Source organism: Polypterus senegalus, chromosome 2, assembly GCF_016835505.1.
Source record: "Polypterus senegalus isolate Bchr_013 chromosome 2, ASM1683550v1, whole genome shotgun sequence".
NCBI classification, from domain to species: Eukaryota; Metazoa; Chordata; class Cladistia; order Polypteriformes; family Polypteridae; genus Polypterus; species Polypterus senegalus.
Window position 1 is genome coordinate 279854176 of NC_053155.1, and position 25862 is coordinate 279880037.

At 36.2% G+C, this 25862-nt stretch overlaps 1 protein-coding gene across 2 annotated transcripts in view; it reads right to left on the bottom strand.

Annotated features, from left to right (window-relative positions):
- Nucleotides 1–25862, bottom strand: part of arrb1 (arrestin, beta 1) — a 297593-nt gene that overhangs the window by 40747 nt on the left and 230984 nt on the right. For both annotated transcript variants that reach the window (XM_039745638.1, XM_039745637.1), the window contains exons 6-9: nt 21280–21478; nt 19095–19154; nt 7034–7101; nt 3051–3186 (exon numbers count right to left, since the gene is read on the bottom strand). In XM_039745638.1, coding sequence (XP_039601572.1) covers nt 3051–3186; nt 7034–7101; nt 19095–19154; nt 21280–21478 — 463 coding nt within the window. The remainder of the gene's footprint in view (nt 1–3050; nt 3187–7033; nt 7102–19094; nt 19155–21279; nt 21479–25862) is intronic.

Sequence of the window (25862 nt, forward strand, 5' to 3'; positions counted from 1 at the left end):
ACAGGGCCCACTAGTGGATGTCAGGCTCTCAGGCCACCTCCATGAAGTCTGTTTCTGATTGTTTGGTCAAAGACATTCACACCAGCAGCCTGCTGGAGGTCATTTTGTAGGGCTCTGGCAGTGCTCATCCTATTCCTCCTTGCCCAAAGGAGCAGATACCGGTCCTGCTGATGGGTTAAGGACCTTCAACAGCTCTGTCCAGCTCTTCTAGAGTAACTGCCTGTCCTGTGGAATCTCCACTATGCCCTTCAGACTGTGCTAGGAGACACAGCAAACATTGTGATAATGGCACGTATCGATGTGTCATCCTGGAGAAGCTGGAATTCCTGTACAACCTCTGTAGGGTCCAGGTATCGCCTCATGCTACCTGTAGTGACACTGACCATAACCAATGCAAAACGAGTGAAAAAACAGTCAGGAAAGATGAGGAGGGAAAAATGGTGGTGGCCTCCACCTATTAAACCATTCCTGTTTGGGGGTTGTCTCATTGTTGCCCCTCTAGTGCACCTGTTGTTAATTTCATTAATACCAAAGAAGCTAAAACTGATTAACAACCCCCTCTGCTACTTAACTGACCAGATCAATAGCCCAAAAGTTTCATTGACTTAATGGTATACTCTGACTAAAAAGTGTTGTTTTCATTTTTTTGAGCAGTATATTTTCTTTAAATTTCATTGAGTCAAGTTAAATGACCTAGAATGACAGGCTTGATGTGGGAATTGGAGTTGGGGGTAGCCCTGTTGGGTCCCGCAGATACCGCCGGGGGTGCTGTGTTTGGGACTCCTGAGCCCGTGTGGGCAACAGCTTCATTACACCTGGAAGTTCCGCCGGATCTTGGTGATCAAACACCTGGAGCACTTCCAGATGACCTATAAAAGGGAGCCAGCAACCACCACTCATCGGCCAGAGTCGGGTGGAGGAGGACAAGGTTGTGAGGGAGGAGTGGTGGTGCCAAGGAAGAGAAGAGTGTTTGTGCTTGTGCTGTACTGGTGTTTGGGACTGTGTTGTGGCTGGGGGGAGTTTAGTGGGAAGACGTGCCCTCCAGCTGAAGAAGAATAAAAATCCTTTTATTTTACACATGCCTCCCGTGTCCAATCTGTGTCGGGTCAGGCGCTATATAGTGTCTTTTACACTGTGTACATTTTATAATGTTAATTTTCCAGACTTATTCGATATATATTTTCGTGCCTTTCTGAACATTTTAAGTATTAATATATATTATTTATACAGTGAAAGTGTTTTATCAAATATGTCATGGCACATGTACATGTCATGGTACATTATCAATCACTTAAGTTACATTTTATGGTGAGACTGAATGAAGTAAAAAATTATGTGTATATGTGTATATATGTATATATATATATATATATATATATATATATATATATACACAGTACAGGCCAAAAGTTTGGACACACCTCCTCATTCAATGTGTTTTCTTTATTTTCATGACCATTTACATTGGTAGATTCTCACTGAAGGCATCAAAACTATGAATGAACACATGTGGAGTTATGTACTTAACAAAAAAAGGTGAAATAACTGAAAACATGTTTTATATTCTAGTTTCTTCAAAATAGCCACCCTTTGCTCTGATTACTGCTTTGCACACTCTTGGCATTCTCTCGATGAGCTTCAACAGGTAGTCACCTGAAATAAAACCATTTCATTTATACAAGTTTGTCTCTATGTTTTTCCTTAAATCTATTATTGTAAAGATTTTCCTAAAAACAGTAAACTCAGTTTGTTCCTTTGTTAAATTATTGAACATAATATTACATATTTTTAGGTTAAGGTTATTTTAAAATTCGTGTCTGTTGATAAAAGTGCAGATACATTCACTCATCATGCTATATTAGTAAGCCAAAATCTGAAGTAAATACTTTTCATATTTTCTCACACATTTTCTTACCTATAGCAAAGAAAAGCACTAAACCGATACTAGAGTAACAATCTGTAAGATATTGTATTTGATTTTTATCCACAGCATTGTTAGTTCAGTCTCTACTAGCAAAACTGCTTCCCCCGAATACAGGGCTGAACAAAAGTAGGTCTACAGTTGTGAGTCCGAAAAACAGAGTTTATTCTTATAGTATTATTTGTTTATTAATCCTTCTATATAAAAGAGGTCGGGATTGTTCTTCCGTCCCGTGAGTGCTATGCAGGCGCGGAGTTTCACACACGCCCCGTCCATTTTGCAATGCACGATGGAATTTGTAGTTTCGATATCTTCTTTCTTACTATATAAAAGCGGTCGGGATTGTCCTTCTGTCCCGTGAGTGGAAAGCGTAGCGGTATTCCGCTTATCACAGACTTACTACTTGCAGCTTGCGGTACGAAGCGGCATGATGTGAGCAGAGTTCTGGTGCTCCCATCGTTCCCTTGCTTTTGTGCGCGACGCGCTGGAAAAATAGACAAAATTATGTCTCTGGTTTACATTTTATCTCAAAAATAAAAATAACAGAAACTACGAGTATCAAAGTAATACCGCTCAAATGCAATATAACCAAATTAATTAGTTTGTATAAAATATCAAATTGATCTACATATTGAATTGCCTTAAGAAGTGGTCAACTTAAAAGTCGGTCTCCTTATTTCTCTTATTTTTCTTTTTCTTCTGATTTTTATTAAAGTATGATTGAGTGTAGCAAATAGACTAGAAGAATGTGTAAATAATGAAGGCAAGCAATTTGAGCACTTACAAGACTGTACCTGAGTGCACTGGCCAATGTGACATTCTTTTCAGTTAGTAAAGCTGTAAATGTATTGTAATAATCATAACCTTCATGTTTTTTCCCATACACACAATTGTAAACCTATTTTGCCCACTCCTGTATATTGCTTATCCTACATTTATTTTAATTTTAATAAATGTATGCAAACAATTATAGTAAGCTCTCTATATACAAAGTACCTTATGCTGTTTGTTGACTACAATAGAAGTACTATATATAACACCAAGTGTATGTTTTGTTTTGTTAAATAAAGAACTGAAATTGCAAAACATATTTTTATCAATTAAAGATGATGCCAAAAAAGTTAGTTACCTCTTTGTCCAGTGAAGCTTCAAGATGCAGTGGTTTATCTGACATGAGAAACTGTCGCGTTGTTTCAGCCATCGGCTGAGGACCTGGCTTTTCTGGTGCATACTGTACTTTTCTAATTACCAGACGCACAGAATTTCTGCAAAAAGATATCAAAGGTTAAAAATAAAAAATTACCACTCTGACTATTATTCAAAGATTCCCCTATTATTAAAAGGGAATGACAATTGTACAAATAATGGAAAAAAATTCTAATGTAATTGCATGAGAAGATGAATATGCACACCATGCAATTTGAACAAAACATGTTTCAAGTAATTTTCAAATAACGTGGTTTGAGAAAACATGGTTTACTATAAAAGAATCTTAAAAGGTTAATAACATGAAGGTTTCTGATTTACACCAACGTTCCTCACTAGTAGCTCTTCTGGTTAAAAGAGGGAAGAGCCTACACTACCAATTATAAAAAGCTGAGAAAAGGCAGAGTAGTGGGTCAATTGAGAAGAAAAGATCAAAATGAACAATAGGAGGGGATCATAATTAAGCGGAGAAGCTTAAATAAGGCTAGTCTGGCTGAAAGTTGAAAAAAGGGAGACATAGGAGGAAAAAGATCTACACTGCAAGTGTGGTAGTTTCCTTTGTGAAGAGACAATCTTCACAGAGAGCAGGGTTGATAATGCCCTCCTGCACCTAGGGGAAGAGGAGGTATTTTGGACTTGGGGTAGTTCTGCCAATATAGGATGGCAGAATGAGAATCCAAGGGTCCAAGTTCCTGGAAAAGGGGCCTTCCTTCCTGATGGGGAGCAGGATGGAAGCGGAGCTCATCCGAGGGGGAACTGCAAACAATTACATGTTAGGATGAGTGCAAGGATGGATTTGACAGAGCCTATTCAGAGTCACTAGAAGAGTTAATGTGGTGTTTTTATTTATACAGTTTAGAGATTTCTCCTTATATTGTGTTTTAATTTGGCACAATTTCATTTAATTAATATTTTTATTAAAAAAATAATCTTTAAATTTTTAAAAATAACCCCATGGGGTGTTTACTAGATGTGCACATTTGTCACTATGCACAGTCTTTCTCCACATTTCTGTCACCTTGTGCTTAATGGCATGCTTTTGTTGTGCCATCAACTGTGCAAAATTTACATTTGTAAAACAGCATAACTAAGAAGTTTGAATGGTATATCTAAAATATCTAGAAAAGTTTAAAAGTATGTAGGTAGGAGAATATTCTAAAATACTATAGTAAAAAAATATCCATCTTTTATGGCCCCCTAAACATTCACAGATATATATTCTTTTAGCAGAATTTGATACTCAAGAGAAAACTTCTTAATTTAACAGATTATTCATTTTCTAAGTTATATATCATTATATGACAAGACTTACAGATAATATTGAGACTTAGGTTGCTCAGGGATGGTGAGATTTTGTGTGGACTCTTTTAATTACCCATGTTTTACTCACAAAGGGCTCCACAAAGCCAGATCCTGTCTGAGTCAGTGCTATTACCAACTTTGTTAACAGACAGAATTTAAACATTTGTCCTTCAGATACTGAATTTATCCTTGTTAATGTTAATTAACAAAAGAGAATTCATATCTGAACACAGTCAATCTTAAGCTTTCTTCTGGTTATGTTCAGTATATATCATACATATATGTATACAGTATATTATCAAATCAAACAACTTGAGGATCCTACTGCATCTGAAACTCATAAGTCTGATTAAAATTGTGAGGAAGTTAAGTCTCATAAGATAAAATGGTTAATACATTTAAATTAAAGCAAACTGATTTAAGTTCACATTATAAAATTATCTTATTGTAGATATATTGAAACTGGACATATACAAAATAATCTTTAAAATATTGAAATGTTATAGCATTGGGGCTCATCCAATCGGTGAAATCTGAGCGCTGCACAGGACAATTTTTGAAAGATATTTGCCTCTCTAGCTGTAAGCAGTACAAGCCTAAGCAAAATTGACTTCAAGTGGCTTAGCTATAAAAGGATTTGTCAGGACGAAAGGTACTTTATCATTTTGAAGCTTTCGATAAATCAAGCACTAATGTGAATATGTTACTTCAATTACTTATGTACTGAGGCACAATAATTTATTGCATAGCCAACTTAAAAGTTTTCTTCATATGAACATTTGAACTGTATTAAAGAGAACCAGCCACTCAGCCACATAGTAGTGATTTTGTAATTTAAAAAAAATTAGATTTGAGGAACCCTAAGGCACTCTTTTCAACTGTACAGCTTAGTGACTTACAACCATGTATCTGTTATTCACCAAGAATAATTTCCAAATTGTTCAGTATTTCCAAAACATTCACTGTACATACTTGCATGTTACTGAGAGCCTCACACATGAAAATTTGTAAATTATAAGTACTGCATTTGCACTCTTATTCTATATTTTGTGCTTGTTTGCACTTGTTAGTGACACATTTTATCTCTTCATGAGTCTTCTCCCATTACTGTAATACTGAAAGACAATTTTAAACTTCATGCTAGAAGTATCCTTATGTATTTTGGCTTTATTATAATTTCCCCTGCAACTCTTGTTATCGTGGACTTTTAACCTTTATGTTTAGCACTGAGATTATTAATCTCAAATGGATTGTGTCATGCATCAAGTAATGGATATGGATTTATATAGAAGTTTCTGGGATAAGCTATGTCTCCCTGCAGCTCTAAAGCTTTATTAAGTTTTATTAAATTTTATTTTTATTTTTCCTTATTAAGAAAAATGTTTTTTAGTAGACCAATTGTTTTTTTTTTTGAATAATGAAACTGTTTGTGAATTATATGAAGTAGTACATTTCAGTCTACTCCACTGTTCCATGACAGTCTTCCAATCTTGAAGTATTACAACACATACAGTAGCTACTGTACATAACTGCACATATACCCCTGTTCTCCTTACTCTGTTTACTGTTGACAGTATTCAAAGGATTTCATCCTGCCTTCTTGGCCAGAGATATATTTAATTCTATTGTATAAAAGAGAAAAAAAGAAACAGCTGACCTTCTCTTTCTATCTTGACTGCAGAAATACTATTCCAGACATTCATTTCCTCATGATTGAATTACTGTAATTATCTGCTGAATGGTTTCCCTGCAAGAAGAAATGACAATCTCCATCTGGTTCAAAATCCTAGACTGAATCCTGATGTGCAACATTCCATAACCACTTTAGCTGGTTTGAACACATTGTTTTTTTTATCCTTTTCAAAGCCATGATATACACACTAAAGATTTGTGCCCAAACACAACAGACTATACTGACTCTTCTCAACCTATCAAATAATTAGGTTGGTCTTAAAGTAATTTTTTCTTTATTCTAATAATTTGCTATCCTACTTTTCCCAAAACCCATTCAGCTTTGTAGGGTATGCTTTTAGAAACCCACTATCTACGTGCATTAGCAAAGAAACTGCAAATCCAATATTCTGAGACAGGAAGAATGCTCATCTTTTCTCAAGGATATTTTAATTTAATAGCAGCTAAACTATATGACTTTATTTCAGATTTTTAAAATAATATTTGATTGAGGTGAGGTAAATCAATAAAGTATAACATACTAATATTTATACCAAGAACAAATATAAAGATTTTTGTTTTGCACTTATGGCAATTTGTCTAGAAAGCTGAAAAAGCTCTTTATATTTTTCCGCTGGGTTCACAGGTATCACATTCTGACCAAAGTGTAAATCTGGCCTGCATCTGGAAAAGGCTGAAGCTCTGCACCAGTCCTTCATTATACTTGCGTATAGCTCTGAGCCCATTCTAGCCACATCTGCTGCTATGCAATGCTTATTGTGTAGCAGGAATGTGATGGAGAAACTGAGGTCATAACTTTGAGGAGATTGCATAGTGCTTTTGCCTCAGCATTCATACTTCTGTGAAAAACTATACAGAGGTCTCCAGTGGTTTGTGTTATGTTTTTTGAATAATACTACACTTTCCATGTACCTCTTATGGATTTTTTCCTCCAGATTTTCTGCACAGAAGGCTTTTACTTCAAAGTCCACCCCACAGGCCTTCAGAAAAGAAAAAGAAGAAAAAGGAGAAAGTTGAAAATTCACTGTTGTATACATTAACATATTTTAACAAATTGCATTAGCAACTGTCTTAAACACAAAAACGTGTATTACAACACGAGGGCAACCATTAAGAAGGATATCAGGGAGGCTAAAAGACAGTGGGAGAGGAATATAGCAGATAAGGCGAAAGAAGACCCTAAGAGATTCTTTCAGTAGTTTAGCAGTAAAAGAACAGTCAAGGAGGAGGTCAAGTTCATCAGGAATAGTAAAGGGTAATTAAAAGACACAGACAGTGAAATAGCGGATGGCCTAAACTTACATTTTTCTGAGGTGTTTACAAGTGAGCAAGTGGATAACCTGCCAGCGGTACCAGGGACTACTAAGAAGGTACTGAGGAATATGGAAATTGTAGAGGGAGAAGTGCCGCTCAGATTAAATAAGATGAAATCAAACAAATCACCAGGACCAGATAATATTTATCCTAGTTTTCTTAAGGAGGCTAGTGAGTACATATATAAACCCTTGACACATATTTTTAGGAAGTCACTGTGCACTGGAGAGATTACGAAGGACTGAAAAATAGCAAATATAATCCCATTATATAAAAAGGGTGACAGGGCAGATCCAAGCAACTATAGGCCAGTAAGCTTAACATGCATCACATGAAAATTAATGGAAGGAATTATTAAGGATAAGACTGAGCAAAGGACAGGAGTTATTCTGAACAGTCAGCATGGGTTCAGAATAGGGAGGTTGTGTTTTACTAACTTGCTAGAATTCTATGAGGAGTCAACAAAAGGATATGATCAAAGTGGAGCATATGATGATATTTATCTGGACTTTCAGAAAGCATTTGATAAGGTGCCACATGAGAGGTTGGGCATCAAATTAAAACTAGTGGGAGTTCAGGGTGATGTTTTTAGATGGGTACAGAATTGGCTCAGACACAGGAAGCAGAGGGTGATGGTGCAAAGAACCTCATCAGAACTGGCTGATGTTAAGAGTGGTGTTCCACAGGGGTCAGTGCTAGGGCAGCTGCTTTTTTTAATATATATAAATGATTTAGATAGGAATATAAGTAACAAGCTGGTTAGGTTTGCAAATGATACCAAGATAGGTGGATTAGCAGATAATTTGGAATCCATTATATCATTACAGAAGGACTTGGTAGCATACAGAGTTGGGCAGATTTGTGGCAGATGAAATTTAATGTCAGTATTACACATAGGAAGTAAAAATGTTAGGTTTGAATACATAATGGGCGGTTGGAAAATCGAGAGTACCCCTTATGAGAAGGATTTAGGAGTCATAGTAGACTCTAAGCTATTGACTTTCCGACAGTGTTCAGAAGCCATTAAGAAGGCTAACAGAATGTTAGGATATATAGCACGATGTGTGGAGTACAAGTCCAAGGAGGTTATGCTCAACCCTTATGATGTACTGGTGAGGCCTCATCTTGAGTACTTTGTGCAGTTTTGGTCTCCAGGCTACAAAAAGGACATAGCAGCACTAGAAAAGGTCCAGAGAAGAGCGACCAGGCTGATTCCAGGGCTACAGGGGTTGAATTATGAGTAATGATTAAAAGAGCTGATCCTATACAGTTTAAGCAAAAGAAGATTAAGAGGTGACATGATTGAAGTGTTTAAAATTATGAAGGGAATTAGTACAGTGAATTGAGACTGTTATTTTAAAATGAGTTCATCAAGAACACGGGGACACAGTTTGAAACTTGTTAAAAGTAGATTTCGCACAAACATTAGGAAGTTTTTCTTTACACAAAGAACGATGGACACTTGGAATAAGATACTAAGTAGTGTGGTAGACAGTAAGACGTTAGGGACTTTCAAAACTCGACTTGATGTTTTCTTGGAAGAAATAAGTGGATAGGACTGGCGAGCTTTGTTGGGCTGAATGGCCTGTTCTCGTCTAGATTGTTCTAATGTTCTAACAAAGTATTGATGAATCATAAAATTTCCATTTTCAAGATTTAAATTGCTTGGTTTTAAAAAGGTTTGATTAACACAGATGTTCTATGGGTCTAGAAATATAGAAGAAATGGATCAAGGTTGAGTGGAACCATTTTTCTCCTTATAGTACCTGTTTTATCCATGCATCCTAGACCCAATTCAACCATTACAGTACCACATGGGGCAATGGGCACAAGACAGGAAACAAACTAGTTCAAATATATTTTGTATACAGGAATAAGTGAGAGATTTTTTTTCAGATATTTTAGCTGAGCACTTGCATTTATATTGGGAAATATTTACCCATTACCTTTTCTAAGTAAATTATGTTTTTTTTTTTCATTAATCTTCAATTGTAACTTCTAGCAACAGCAAAAAGCATAAAAAATAAATCAGAATATGTAACAATACTGGATTAAAGTCAAGTCAAAGTGAACTTTATTGTCATCTCAACCATATACAAGTATACAGATAGACGAAATTATGAAGCTTCGGGTCCACGATGTAACAACATGAAGTGCAAATAAAAAAATTTAAATCAAATTAAAAAGAGAAATAAAATTTGAGGCAGCACGGTGGCGCAGTGGTAGCGCTGCTGCCTCACAGTTAGGAGACCCAGGTTCGCTTCCCGGGTCCTCCCTGCGTGGAGTTTGCATGTTCTCCCCGTGTCTGCGTGGGTTTCCTCCCACAGTCCAAAGACATGCAGGTTAGGTGGATTGGCGACTTTAAATTGGCCCTAGTGTGTGCTTGGTGTGTGGGTGTGTTTGTGTGTGTCCTGCGGTGGGTTGGCACCCTGCCCAGGATTAGTTCCTGCCTTGTGCCTTGTGTTGGCTGGGATTGGCTCCAGCAGACCCCCGTGACCCTGTGTTTGGATTCAGCGGGTTGGATAATGGATGGATAGAATAAAATTTGAAATGAAAACACAAACAAGACAAGACATTGTGCAAAAACAAGACAAAGAAGTAGCAGCAATATTGAAATGTAGTAAGCAATGTGAACATTGATGCAATGTTTGGTATTATGCAATCTAGATACATAAATATAATCAATAAATATGTAATATAATAAATAAATAATAGATATAGATAATCAGCAGTGGGCTGGCGCCCTGCCCAGGGCTTGTTTCCTGCCTTGCGCCCTGTGTTGGCTGGGATTGGCTCCAGCAGACCCCTGTGACCCTGTAGTTAGGATATAGTGGGTTGGATAATGGATGGATGGATAGATATAGATAATACAGAAATTATTAGTGTATGATAATAGTTATTTAAGACATGTGTAAACAATGACAGGTCAGAATGTTTCACAGCAGAAGGTTTTAAAAGAATGTCAAAGTGCAGTATGCCATATACTTAAAGGTCAGTATAAGATTTTCAGTTCTTTTCTACATGCACAGAAGTCTTTGCAGGAAAGTGTTTTTAGAGATGGTTGAGGCAGTGTGGAAGATCCCAGGGGGCAGCACGGTGTTAAGGAGTCTAACAGCTTGGAGGTAAAAACTATCCTGCAGCCTGGCAGATCTGGCTCTGATGCTGCAGTATCTTTACTTGGATGGTAGAAGTGTGAAAAGTCCATGTGAGGGGCATAAGGGGTCCTCCACAATGCTGCAGGCCTTGCGGACACTGCATTTGTAAAATATGTCCTATAGTGATGGGAGAGGCACCCCAATAATCTTCTCTGCTGTCTTCACTATCCTTTGCAGGTGCTTGCGGTTGGATATGTTGCAGTTGCCATACCAGACAGCGATGCATCTGGTCAGAACACTCTCAATGGTGCCTCTGTAGAACATGGTGAGAATGGAAGTGGGAAGACGTGCTCGCTTCAACCGCCTCAGGAAATGTAGTCTCTGCTGGACTTTCTTGATTAGTGATGAGGTGTTATGCGTCCACGTAAGTTCCTCAGTTATGTGCACACCAAGGAGCTTGGTACTCCTAACAGTCTCCACATCTAAACCGTTGATGCTGAGTGGGATGTGGGCAGGATGTGATTTTCTGAAGTCCACGATTATCTCTTTTGTCTTGTCGACAATGATAGATAGATTGTTGTCTTCACACCATGCAGACAGAGATTCCACCTCATCTCTGTATGCTGTTTCATCATCCCTGCTTATCAGTCCCAGCACCGTCGTATCATCCACAAACTTGATGATGTGGTGGGTGTTGTGCATGGCTGTGCAGTCATGAGTCAGCAGGATGAATAGCATTGGACTAAGTGTGGCGCTCCAGTGTCCAGTGTGATGATGCTGGAGATGTTGCAGCCCATCCGAACTTAAGGCTATACTGGATTATTTTAAAAGGTAAATTATTTTTGCTGCACTGATTAAATTCTCTTTTTGGGTTTTCACAATTTAGGTATGCTTGCTTCTATATACTGTGTATATCTTAAAAAGATTCTATGAAAAGTGGATGAAAAAAACGTTGACAATAGTTGCTTTTAGAAATTGATTTCTTACACAATAAATTAATAATGACCAGTTTTTAAAAGGTATTCAAAGATTTAAGTCACATAAACTTACAAAAGTATGGCAAGTCCAAGCAATGTTTGAATATAGAGTTAATACTGCCATTATCAATACTGAATACAGTGACTTTTTCAAAACTTCACCAAAAATGCCTGATGTAAATTTTCAATGTCCTGACGTTCAGAACATTGTATCACTATAATAATAATAATATTAATGCATTTTATTTATAGGGCACTTTGCATTAGCAGTAAATCTCAAAGTACTACGTAAAAAGTTTAAACAAAGGCAAGGCAAGATAAAAACAGAAATAAAACAACAATAGCATTCTTGTTAATAAGCTTTCCTAAATAGAAAAGTCTGTTTTTCAAAACAGCCCACAATCTGCTGTGTTCTTGTGCTCTCTGGTAGGGCATTCCAGAGCTGTGAAGCAGTGGCTGCAAAGGCTCGGTCACCCATTGTATGAAGTTTGGTCACGGCTAAGGTGGCAGGTATTTCCAGAATGGAGGTTTCTTGCAGTGGATTGTAGTATAAGGAGTTCCTTAAGATATTGTGGAGCATTTCCAAGGATACACTAGTGAGTAGTGACTCTGACCAGGACTGTCTCTGTACTGTGAGAAGTTCGGAAACCAGATTGAACTTTTTCAAACAGATTGAATTTTTTGAGGTAATCTTGAAGCTGAACCAAAACAGCTTTTTCCAAAACCTTAGAAAAAAATGGAAGGTTGGAGATGGGACGATAGTTTGCTATCACTTCAGGATCCAAAGAGGATTTTTTTAAATGAGGTCTAATTTTTGCGGGTTTCAAGGCCAGTGGGACTAAGCTGCTCTGCAGAGAGTGATTAATGATATCAGCAATGAGAGGGCCTAAGTCTTATACATTAGCTTTTACCAGAGGAGTAGGAAAAGGGTCCAATGAACATGTTGAAGGCCTCATCCTCTGTATGACACCCTCAACTTCTTTAATTATGGAACAGAGGATCTGGTAAAGGCGGCCAATTGGCTTTGATGTAGAAACATCCAGCAATGGAGTGCTGGAGACAGACAATGAGGAGCGGATGATGTCTACATTAGAGGTCAAATATTCAATAAAATTATTGCACTGCTCCTCTGTGAAATTATTACAGGTGTAGGTGTGAGGACTGAGTAATTGATTTATCACGGAAAAAAGTTTGGAATTTCCAGGACTGTTATTGATTAAATTTGAATAGTATTGAGATCTGGTAGTGGTCAGTGCTCTGGAGTAGTTTTTTTGGTGTTTCCGATAAGCTAATTTGTGGACCGTTAAACTGGTTGCAACAAAACGCCGCTCGAGGACTCGCCCAGCTGCTTTCATCTGTTGAAGCTCACTTGTAAACCAAAGGCCAATTTTTACAAAAGAGACCACTCGTGAATTAACTGGGGCATGGGTCGCAAGGATGTTCTGGAGCCCATTATTGTAATAATCAACTAATTCATTGACAGAAGAAAGGTGTGGAACAATAGAAAAGTTCTTAATGTCAGCATTTAAATCAGTCAAATTAATTTTTTTCAAGTTTCTGAAGCAGATACAGCACTGTGGCTTAGAGTATAGTGAATATGTGGGTCAATCCATTGGGACAATTTTGTGATCGGAAACACCCAGATCAAGTACTTGGAGGTCAGAGATGAGGACTGAGTCAATAATGACTAAATCGAGGGTATGGCCCTTGTTGTGAGTGGGGACCTTGACAAGTTGCCTCAGATTTAGACAGTCCAGGGACTCTTAAGAGTTGGGCAGCAGGATAATTAGACGGTGTGTCCACATGAATTTTCAGATCTCCAAGAATCAGTATATTTGATGATGTTGTACAGAAAGATGAGAGCAGTTCATTCATTTCTGTAATGAAATCAGGGTATTGTTTTCGTGGACAGTAAATATGAAGTATTGTTATAAAAAGTGGATGCTTGCAGTTAATTGCCAGACACTCAAAAGTTGAGAATTTATGAAGGGGGAGAAGTGATAATTGCAAACCTATCCGATGGATTACAGCCAGACCACTGCCACATCCAGAGCTGCGGGCCTTTTCGAGGAAGGTGTACCCAGGAGGGCAGGACTTGTTGAAAACTGAGTATACCTCGGATTTATGCCAGGTCTCAGTCAAGCAAATAATGTCAATCCCCATGTCTACAATGTGATTATAAATTAGACAGACTTTAATTGTCAGGGACTGAACATTAAAAAGTTTAACTTTGATGTTTAGTGAAGTGTTGCTTTTAACCAGAGGAAAGCTGAAACCCACTGCAGGCTTTCCATCTCGCCTGGACCGTCGCCGAACAGTGTTTTTAGTCTCCATGGTGATGGTGCTTGGATGATGTGTTTGGGCTGCAATGGACCAAGTTGCTTCTGACCACAAGGGCAGAATGGAGTTCCCGGTCTTGATGTAAACAAACCGCCAACCAGACCCCCTTGTTTGATGCCTGTCATGTCTATTGGAAGGCTGTGGTTGTTGAGCTCCAACAGTTACGATGGCAAATACTGAAGCATGCCGACGAGTGGAGGATATATGGTCCCGATATAAATTGTTGGCCGTAGTCCTTATGTGCACAGCTGTGGTGCAAATTGCAAATGACTCCAGAAGCAAGACAATCATTAAGATCCCCAGCGACAGAGCCAACATCCAGGAAACATAATAGCGGGCAGAACACTGGTGGATGAAATGCAGGCAGTTTGCCATCGACTCCAAAAGCCTTAATTCAGATGACATTAAGAGGTATTCCACAAGAAATCCCAAATGCCATCCACAGAAAACTCAAGTGGTATCAGTGAGTAGGAGACTGATACAGGCCAGTGCCGATGACACAATGCAAATCGGGCCAACAACTGCCTCAGGTAGAATTTCTCCCAAAAGCAATGCTATTAAATGCTGTAAGGCGTTAACAGCAAATTACAGCAGCTAAATGCTAAAGTTCTGTATAGCATCCAGAAAACAACTACAATCAAACAACATTCAAGTAATACAAATACTAAAATAATGAATACAGCGTGGAGAAGCGGAGAACAGCCAGCGCCTGTGTCCTCTCCCTGCTCACACACTACCTTTCTGATACTTATAAACACTACACCGAAGACCTTAAGTTAGGAAATACAAGCATAAATCTTGAAGTTGACTTTAAAGTGAATTTTAGAATCTTGCTTTTTGACAAGAAAAACGAATCTAAATCACTCCTCTACTATACAGAACATGTTAATGGCTATACTCCACAGTGTGTATGGCAATCACAAGACAAAGGTCTTCTTATGAATTAAGCTTTGCACTAAAGGGTCCCCATATTTTAACTTTGTACAAATATTCCAATGAGTGAATTATTCTGATGCTAGAATGCTGCTGATACAACTAGGGGGACATCAGAACAGACTTCAGTTAGAATGTTCCATTTGTGGACACAGCAAGCTGAACCTTGCTCTATTCGAATGTCAGTGTCTTTGAATGAAAACCTGCAATACAACCAAACAGATCTGAACATCTTACTGTCATCTACAAGCTTGTAATCAACAGCAGCAGCTCTCGTATTCAAGTTAGATGTTTTTATTTGAAGATTTTTTTTTGTATATTTATATTTTTCTTGAATTTCTGTAAGTAAACATTAAACTATAAATTGTACTACGTGTATAATTGTATCTGACAAATAAAATTTCATTTCATTTGATACCAGAAAACGTTATCAGCTACTCCATCAGTTTCAGCATTTAAAAACACCCCTTAGCACTCACTTTGGCAAAGAGCACTCCTTTTAAAGGTACTGGTTAAGATTGTTACTAGGTTTTTTCCGTTCTCTTTTTCTTTTCATTGTCTTGATTTTTGCAACATTAAGTCAAGATATCCATTCCGACCTTAGGCCTAGAGCCCAGAACAGATACAACACCTTTGCTACATTCCACCTTAATATAGACTCAATGCTTTTATTTGTATCTGTTTACTTCTGTGAATTTTTATAACTTTATTTATTAACATATACTATACATACTCCCATACACACATTTTCAATTTAAAATCACCAAGAAACCTGCACCTAAACATTATTTTTGAAATGACACCAAGTCCCGAGATTGCTTTAAATGGAAACATCTATCCAATATTTAGTCCTACCACTTAGGCATCTTTCAGGCCAAGCAAGGCATTAATCAACCCCACAGCCACAATATAAATGCCAGTTGACTTAGCTGGTAATTTTTTCTGATGCAGGAGGAGGTCTATAGTGCCCAGAGAAATATTCACACAGACATGAAGAGAACGGCCATATTCCAAAGAGGCAGTAAACGGGCTGCGATTTGAGCCCAGTCTACTGAAATAGTGTGGCTATAGTACCAATTACTGCACCGTTATTCTAGCAAAAGTAGAAATAAAAACAAAAAACACAATATCAAGCAATAATATAATGCCGTAGAGTAACATCAGCAATTTAAGAAAATGTAGTAAATTAGATGGCTATATTAGCAGTGAACACTGTGCTTGTTTTGTTAATTCCTTCCTTCGTTCCTTACTTCTTCTTACTCTATTGTTTCTGTCAACTTTTCTTATCACTACCGATTTGGATTCCTAGGTCTTATCCTAGCATTAAGTTTTTAGTTTTGCTCCTTGCATGAAGATAACCTTTGTAGTCTGGTCATCTATTGTAGCAATTTAAAAAATTTGCTTTTTATATTGTCCTATTGTTTTTATTATCTGATATATAATGATCAGTCATTTTCTAACCTGCTTTGTCCTAATAGCTGGAGCCAATCCCAGATAGCATAGGGCGCAAGGCAGGAACAAACGCTAAACAGGGAGTCAATCCATCGCAAGGAAAACACACACACCAAATGCACACTAGGGCCAATTTATTGATGTCAATCCACCTAACCTGCATGTCTTTGGACAGTGGTAGGAAATCGGAGCACCTGGAGGAAACCCAGATAGACACAGGGAGAAAATGCAAACTCCACAAAGGGAGGACCAAGATGTGAATCCTGGTCCTCTTACTGCGAGGCAGCAGTGCTACCACTACACTAATACGCCACCTTGATCTATAACAATGTTATTAATAGACTGATTACAACATATCCTTATATTATTTCTCTTGTGTCCATCTGTGCTTGATATAAACAACGGTTGCCACAACTGCTATATCCCTTGACAACAATACTGAGGAATCCACGTTCCTGGCAGAGTTTTGGCCTTGGCCTTATCTTCAAGTCTTCATTTCCTCAATGTGACCAGTTATCGACCGTGGTATTTGACTGTTTATTCGGTGCATACTTTGTTACTGACCGAAACTGAATTATGACACTACCATTTTACACCTCCTTTTTCCTTCACTTCAATGTAAGCCTCCTGATAAAATGAAAAAGTACATACAGCCTAGTTGTGACCAACAGAAATGGTCTCGCCAGCCTACATACTCACACAAACACACAGAAGCAGACACATCTACTTCACACCAGACCAACCAGCACAGGCAAGATGCCTTAGAACAACTAAGACAATGTATGACAAACCACAGATCGACATTATCTGAAGATCAGCAGCGGTAAGTCTTGTACTTAGATAGTGAACGAAAAGTGCACATACATCCTTTCTGAAGAGCAGTGGCAAACTGCCAGACAACATGAAACACTACTACAGAAAAACTACAGGGATTCCATAACACTGACAACTCAAAACAAGATATTTTCTTTATATTGCGGCATAGGCAATTCCCTGTTCGTTTAGTATATCGTATGACTATCACCAAGTCACAATGACATATGTTTAATAACGTCAGAGTTTATTTGCCAGGCCCTGTTTTTACCCATGGCTAGTTGTATACTACATTTTCCAGAGTTACATTGAAACCCAGGTTAACCATATAGGTACTTGCAGGTACACACAGGAATATTTTCGCTGACAATAATAATAATTATTATAGACGTCAGTATACTACATTACACTTCACACATACTGACTTACATGTGCCCTGCATTTCCCTTCTGATTCAATATATTTTGTTAACCTGTTTATGTTACACTTTGTATTGTAAATATTCATGCTGTTGTAAGTGACTATAATAACATCCCATACTAATCATGTGACTATTCTAATATTGAGTCCTCTCACAAGTCACTACTTATAAAAATAATCACCTTTCTTACTGTAACGTGTGATGTTCTTCTCTCCCTCATCATCATTTCATTAACACTTTTATGCTTGCGAAATTTTCGCAAGCACAATTTGCTAGTTGTAATTTAAGCAGAAAAACTCACAGCTTTGGTAAAGTATTTGTGATTTAGATATTACATTTGTTTTACTGACAGTTTCATCTTCACTACTTCTCAGGCATAATCATCACCATATAGTCATACATACGGTACATGCATACTTACAGCAAGTAAATGGCTGTTAATTTCACAACGGGTGTGGTAGCCTTCTTAACATGAATACTTATGTTAGCAGCCTGGCTGTCACAGAACTGCAGCATAAAATTATGATTCATTCCATTACAATGCCAAAGTTTTGCAATTTGTTTCACTGGATTGATCACTGGGGCTGTACAGTAAGCTGTCTGACTGCTCATGCAGCAGCTGCCGCTTTTTCCAATTGAATTCTGTCATTGTTCTGTGTAATGCAAGCATTATCTTCTTCCCAAAATCCCTTCAGTAGTCTCACTTATAGGATAGTCATGCTTACAGTTATTTGTACTTATGGTTATTAAATTTCCCTGCATTTCTGTCAAGTGATTTTCATCTAATCCCTTATTTTTCCAATAATGCAATGTAATAACTATCCAAAATTGGTCCATAATGCAGCTCAGCTGAAAAATATTCAGGAAAAGATGCATTGTCCTTCAACCATTAATTCTTCTAAGATAGCTGCCTGCCCTTCTGCACCAGTCTGATTTTTTTACTGTTTCTGTCGGAAGTGTGCTTCCAGTAATATCAAACACTGCTATACAGATTTACTTCCATCTGAAGTTGTGCAGGTAATTGACTTACTGACTCAGGTTTTATGCACTTTCATGATAATTTTACCTTAGCCTTGCATTTTATTCAACTACCTCCAACTCACTTCTGATCATAAATATTAAATGCAAAAAAAAGAAAAACTTTAAACATCTGAAGATGCCTGTCAGCAAAATGAGTCGTACATCAACACATCAACCTTTTTTAGCTTCTACATGCCTCACATTCAAAATATATAGTACTTTAATCAAGAAATATTACTTGAATGTCACTTTGACCTTTAATTTTACACAAGCATTTTTGTGTGCTATAGTAGTTAACATTGCTGCCGAAAATATTTCAGTTCCTAACATGGTCACTGTTCATGTGGAGTTTACACAGGCTCACCATAACTTCACATTTTGTTTTGCCTTTTTCCCCAGCAACATAAAAATGAGTATGTTTTTATCAACTATAAATGAGTGGTTCAGCACCTCATCCAGGACAGGTTGTGCTTAAAGCTGCTGTTATTTGCTATGGTTATCTGTGACTTTGAACTGGAAAAACTGGTTTCAGAAAATGGATTCACACAGACAAGCAGAGCTCAAAAATATGTACACATCCTGATAAGTTTAATTATATTTGATATTACCTTTCCTGTATCTTCTGGTCCAGGCTGAAGAGTAACTGAACAAGGTAGATTGAGTGGAATCTAAAACAATAAGCAAAAGTAAAAATATTGGAAGTTGAAAATGTAAAATTGTTTTTTGTAAGAAATATAAAGCCTCATACAGTTTGCAAAGTATTGTTTATTTTAACCTTATCCTTAATAACTATAAAATCAATGAATGTTAATTAAAAAATGTCTTCAGCAAGTGGAGAAAATAAACTTAATAAACATAAAAGATTTAGAGTACCCTCTTGACTAAATTACAGTTCATCAATGGCACAGAAATAGAGCTTGTAGAATCATCCAAGAGTGAATATCAGATTACATCATAAATTCTGATGGGAACAGCAGTGAAAAACTAAAGAAAATTTTAACTAAGTAAATAACTTTTAAAGCATTTCAAAGTAATGACAGAAAAATGAACCAGAAATTGATAAGAAATTGATAAGAATGTCACAAGGGACAATGGAAATTAACAACCAGGCAGTTCATATGAAGCATTACTGTGTGTTAAAAATGTAATATGTAAAATGTAAATGTGCAAAATGTAAATATTTAAAATTGTGTTCTGGTTTTTGGAATATACAAAGGCCAAAAATCATATATTAGTATTTAATATATATTTGCAATAATTTGCCAAAAGTTGATTAAGTGAACTCAGGAAGGATTTTTATTGACAAAAAAACACATCACTTGGACTACAGCACATTTTTGTCAGTTATTTCCTGAAGTCTCTCTGCAGTTATTGTGTGTTTTTTCTTTTGCTTTGCAATTCAGTTATATGGGTTTACCAGGCTGAAACTCCAACTCTTGTCAATGTAATTTCTTTTATTTTACAATATAATAAAATTGATTCTACAGCTTGTTTCTCCTTCATGTTATAATCTAGTATATCACAAGGCAGAAGCTACAATAAGCTAAATAAAGTAGATATTTCCTTTGAGTGTGTACTAATAAGCTGCAAATTATACAAAAATGAGAAATTGACAGAAGACCTTCATCACCTCATTAACACTAAGCTAAAAAGTAAATGTAACAGAATGTGCAGAACACAAATCAGTACATTTTAGAATACAAAGGTACTATTATTATTATTATTATTATTAATAACAACAACAATGGATAAAATACTTTAGACAACGTAAGATGTATAAGTGAGAATAAGGCGAGAATGACAACTAAAGAAGGTGAAAAATGCCAAATGATGAAGAAGAAAAGTGTCTTGTTAAATAGACAGAAAGGTGAAGATCAATAACACAATAACAAAGTTCAAGGTAGTTGTCACATGTTCTGAGTACAGTGAATTACTTACTTATATGTCTAAATGACATGCAACATGCTGAATTCCGTGCCATGAGCAATAATTATCACTAGTAGACTTTGACAAAAAAGGAACTACAGTAACTTCACATAATTTAAAATTTTAGGATAAATGAATTATATGAAAAACCATAAGACAAATAAATAAGTTGTTCTAATTATTATTTTAGACTGAAAGAGAAAATGACTGACATATAGCTCAAGAGGGGATAGTCTCCTGACAAGATAGGACTAAAAACTATCAAGGGGACAATGATGGAAAAAGAGAGAGAGACACAAAGAGAGATAAGACACTGGAAAAAAGTGGGTATCTTTGACTTGCTATCAGGTATGCTACCAATGCTGATGAATGAAACACATCAACTGAGTAATATAATGCAGTGTCTTTATTTGTATTATGTCTGATAAAAATTCATTTAGTTGAAAATAAGTAGAATTATGCTTCTGATAAATATTAAAATATTTTGTCAATTTGTTTGCAAATCCTTTCCATAAATTTGTAATTGCAGTATAAAAATACAAAAAAGTGTTCTCTTACTAAAGGTTATTTCATTAAAAAGGGTTTGCTGATTGGGTAGTAATATTTAAAATGCATTATTAAATTTAGGGTAAAATTTATCTTTAAGTTATTGATAATTAGTTTTATTGATATTTTCAAAATCGGTCTTAAATATTCAAATCATTTAATCAGATGAAGCTTGAAAAAATGTGGCTTAACTGTTCATTCAATATGTTTAAAATATAGTTGAATAAAAATAAAAAAAAATATTTTAAGTATTAAAATAATGACCAATAATGTTTTTGTTTTCAGTCTTACATAATGTGGTGCATAACAAACGGTTGGTACCTCAAATGTGAATGGATAGGCATGCTCCCCAAGCTTCTTAATTAGTCGTTCTTGTAGACGTGTAAGGGGCTTCTTTTCTTCAGGTACAGGTGGGAAAGCTTGAACATTGGCCACAAACAGATCTTTTCTGAAGGTTAAACCAAGGACATCCAAGTCTTCTCTACCATATCGGAAGGCACATGTTAACGTGACAAACACTGGAGGAACAACATGTCACAGGAATAAGAATAAAGCAAGGGATGGTATCTGTGCAAAAAGTACAAAGAAAAAACAAAATTGACGCACTAATATGTCAGTGATTGGTTAAACAGCCTGAATAATGGACGATAATTGTAACCATTTTTTTAATTCAATACTTTTTTAAAACATTAGAACAATCTAGTTCACTTAAAGCCCTATCCACTTCATTTTTCTGAAAAAACATCAAGTCGAGTTTTGAAAGTCCCTAAAGTTTTATTATTTACCAGACTATTTGGTAGCTTATTCCAAGTGTCTATGGTTCTCTAAGTAAAGAAAAACTTCCTAATGTTTGTATAAAATTTACCCATAATGTGTTTCCAAATGTGTCCCTGTGTTCTTGATGAACTCATTTTAAAATAACAGTCTCAATCCACTGTACTAATTCCCTTCACAATTTTAAACTCCTCAGTCATGTCATGTCATATTATGTTTTCCTTAAACTGAAAAAGCTCAACTCTTTTAATCTTTCTTCATAATTCATCCCCTATAGCCCTGGAATGAGCCTAGTCACTCTTGTCTGGACCTTTTCTAGCGCTGCTATGTCCTTTCTGTAGCCTGGAGACCACAACTGCACACAGTACTCCAAATGAGGCCTCACTAGTGCATTAAAAAGCTTGAGCAGAACCTCTTTGGACTTGTACTCCACACATTACATTTACTGACATTAAATATCACCTCCCACAAATCTACCCAGGCCTGTATGCTGTTATTTAAGGGATTCCAAAATATCTGCCAATCCACCTATTTTGGTATTATCTTCAAATTTAACCAGCTTGTTACTTATATTCTTATCCAGGTCATGTGTTTATATATTAAAAAATAGCAGCGGCCCTAGCACTGACCCCTGTGGGACACACCTTTCGCATCACCTAATACTAGTAAGGTTCCTTACACCATTACCCTATGCATCCTGTGTCTGAGTCAATTCGGCACCCATCTACAAATATCACCTTAAACTCCAACCTCTTTTAATGTAATGCCCAACCTGTCATGTGGCAGCTTATCAAAGTCAAGATAAAGAATATCATATGTTCCACTTTGATCATATCCTTCTTTTGCTTCCTCACAGATTTCCAGCATGTTAGTAAAGCACGACCTCCCACATCTGAACCCATGCTGACTGCTCAAACTCCTGAACTTGCCATGTGCTGCTCATTCTTATACTTAATAATTACTTTCATCATTTTTCCTGTGATGCATGTTAAGCTTACTGGCCTATAGTTGACTGGGTCTGCCTAGTCACCCTAACGGGAAGATATTTGCCATTTTGCATTTCTTCAGAATCTCTCCAGTGTGTAGTGACTTCCTAAAAATATATCTCAGGGTTATATATAAGTTCACTAGAGTACATATAGTTTGTAATAAATCTGTTAAAATGTTACCCAACATACATTTGTTAGTATAATTAACCTTTTTTGTAAATTTTCCATCAGGCACAGCAATAATGCACTGTCTAAATATAGTATTTTTCCAAAGAGAAAACTCTGACTTCAATATATTGGGTATTTTTTTCTTTAGAAAAAAGTCCATCTGTTTATTTACTGAACCAATTTCACCCACAGCTGGGTCATGGGGAGCTGGAGCTCATATATATCATATGAGTGTCTGGCAGCTGGAGGAAAAAAATGAAACCTGATGTGGCTAGCTTATAACTTATATAAGTTTATATATATATATATACAGTATATATATATATATATATTTAAATATATATATATGAAAAATGTGCTTTAAATGCTTAAAGCTTAACCTTCATATGGAATTCAAAATTCACCAAAGTACATTTTTTTGAACTTCTAAGCAGTGCTTTCACTGTCTTTAGTATGGACTTTAAAAATGTGGGCATTGAAGACTGTACACTGAGATGCTGGAATTTACCTTACAGGGTAAGCCTAAACAGTTTTTAAGACTAATGAGTTAATGAGTGCACAAACTTCACAGTGTCTTCAAAGTTTTACCATAAATACACGTTTGTCTTTCCTAATATGCTCAAAACATGTAAAAGTGATGTCAAAGCTTCTTCTCAGTTGCAACCCAAAAGTTGCTTTCTTGTGAACAATGCTTTCTCTATATTTCATATACAGTATAGCTAAGAAACTATAAAAGACTGAATTCCAAACATTTCAGATATTCTAATCCAGACAATCAAAATGGGACAATTTTTAGTCAGCATGGTATTTAGGAGAAAAAAGTGTTTTTCAAATTTCACCAGAAACAAGTATTTAGACTTGGTTTTCTTAAAAATTTTAAAATATCTTTTTAGAAAAAAATATAAATATTGTAGATATTAAAATATACTTCCAAATCATCATTATACTAAGTTTTATTAATGCAAGATTGTTTCTTGAATATACAGTAGATACACCAAACAGCCACAACACTGACAGGTAAAGTAAATAACATTGATTATTTCATCATGTGAACATTCAGTTCTTGAAGGCGATATGTTGGAAGCAGGAAAAACGGACAAGCATGAGGATCTGAGTGACTTTGACAAGGGCCATATTGTGATGACTAGATAACTGGGTCAAAGAATCTGTAAAAGACAGGTCTTGTGGGATGTTCCCAGTATGCAGTGGTTGATACCATCCAAAAGTTGCCCACGGAAGGACAATAGGTGAACCCATGGCAGGATCATTGGCACCAAAGGTTTACTGAAAGCTGGGGGGGGGAGGAGGCTATCCCATATGGTCTGTTACCACACAAGAGCTACAATAGCACAAAAAACCTGCTGCTGGCCATGACAGAAAGGTGTCAGAACACATAATGCATTGCAGTTTGCTGCTTATGGGTCTGTCTACTACCGAAAATACCTGCAACTGGCCTATGCAGCATTAGAACTGGACCAATGCACAGTGGAAGAATATGGCCTGGTCTCATGAATTATTTTTTCTTTTAGGTCTTGTAAATCTGGGTGTATGTGCACCATTTATGTGAACAGGGTGCACTATGGGAAGATAGCAAGATGGCGGAGGCAGTGCAATGCTATGGGCAGTGTCTCACTGAGAAACCTTGGATCTTGGCATTCATGTGAATGTTACTTTGACAAGTACCACTTACCTAAAGATTCTTGCAGACTACATACACTCCTTTATGATATTGGTATTGTCTGATGGCATCTTTTAACAATATGTGTCATGCCACACTGCAAAAAATGTTCAGGGATAGTTTTCTTTTTTTGTCTGTTTTTGGACTTGTACTAAGTAGTTGGCAACAGATGTACAATTAAGAACTTCATAATAGTATTTACATAACTGTAGTGTTAAAACTAACTTTGTATGAATTTTGCAAAATACATACTGTAACTATATTTTCAAAATAATCTTTCAAATTATCCTTAACATATTTTATATGCTATGGATACTAATAGTCTATACTCTCTATTTGAAATTTTGCCTTTTGTTGTAAAAACTAAATTTGAAGTAAATCATGACAGAACTTTTTTCTTTTTTCACCTTTAAGACCATGTAACCATTGATATTTAAGTGAAATGTGCAATATGCAATATAAGTATGCAATTATGCAATAACATTGGTTGTCAAATGTTGTGTCTTTGTTGTATCTATTGCATCTCTGTAGCAATGTTTTCTGTTTTTGTACTTTACTGCTGCAAACAAATTTCCCTCTGGGATAATAAAGTCCACCTAAACCTAAACCTAAAAACAAATCAATCATTCCAATCAGTACAACATGATATAAAATGTTTCAGGCATATATTATTCTAAATATGCATATGCCTGAAGAGATATTGAAATTATTTAACATTTATTTAAAAATGTATATAAAAGTAGTACATATTTATATTACCTTTACAGTATGCAGTTACTTAATATTAACAAAATCCAGCATAGAACAAATTTTTAAATGTTTGTTTTCATTCAAATTTGACAGAGAACATACCATTTAATCATAAACAAATGTATGTTCCTGCATGCAAAATATCTAAAAAACAAAAAAATAAAATATACACTCTGTTGACTGATAGCTCAACATATTTTTCATTACACATTTTTTTAATTTCTTTATGTGATGAATTGACTAAAAAGAGGCCAATGCAATGACAACATCAGTATAAATGTTATGCTAGTACTCATGTAAAACAGAACATAAAGGTACTTAATATTTTAGATAGAATAAAAGTTTAAATAGAATCAAATATGTTTGACATATTCATATTTACTAACAGCATTCATACACAACCTGCAGAATAAAATACAGCTTCTGAATTATGCAAGATGAAGGTTATCAAATGCTGCTGAAGGTTCTAGTACATGAAGCCAGAGACTCACTTCTTTGTTCAGGTCACCATTCAGTTCAGAGTACTTTAATAAGTTTTGAGGTAT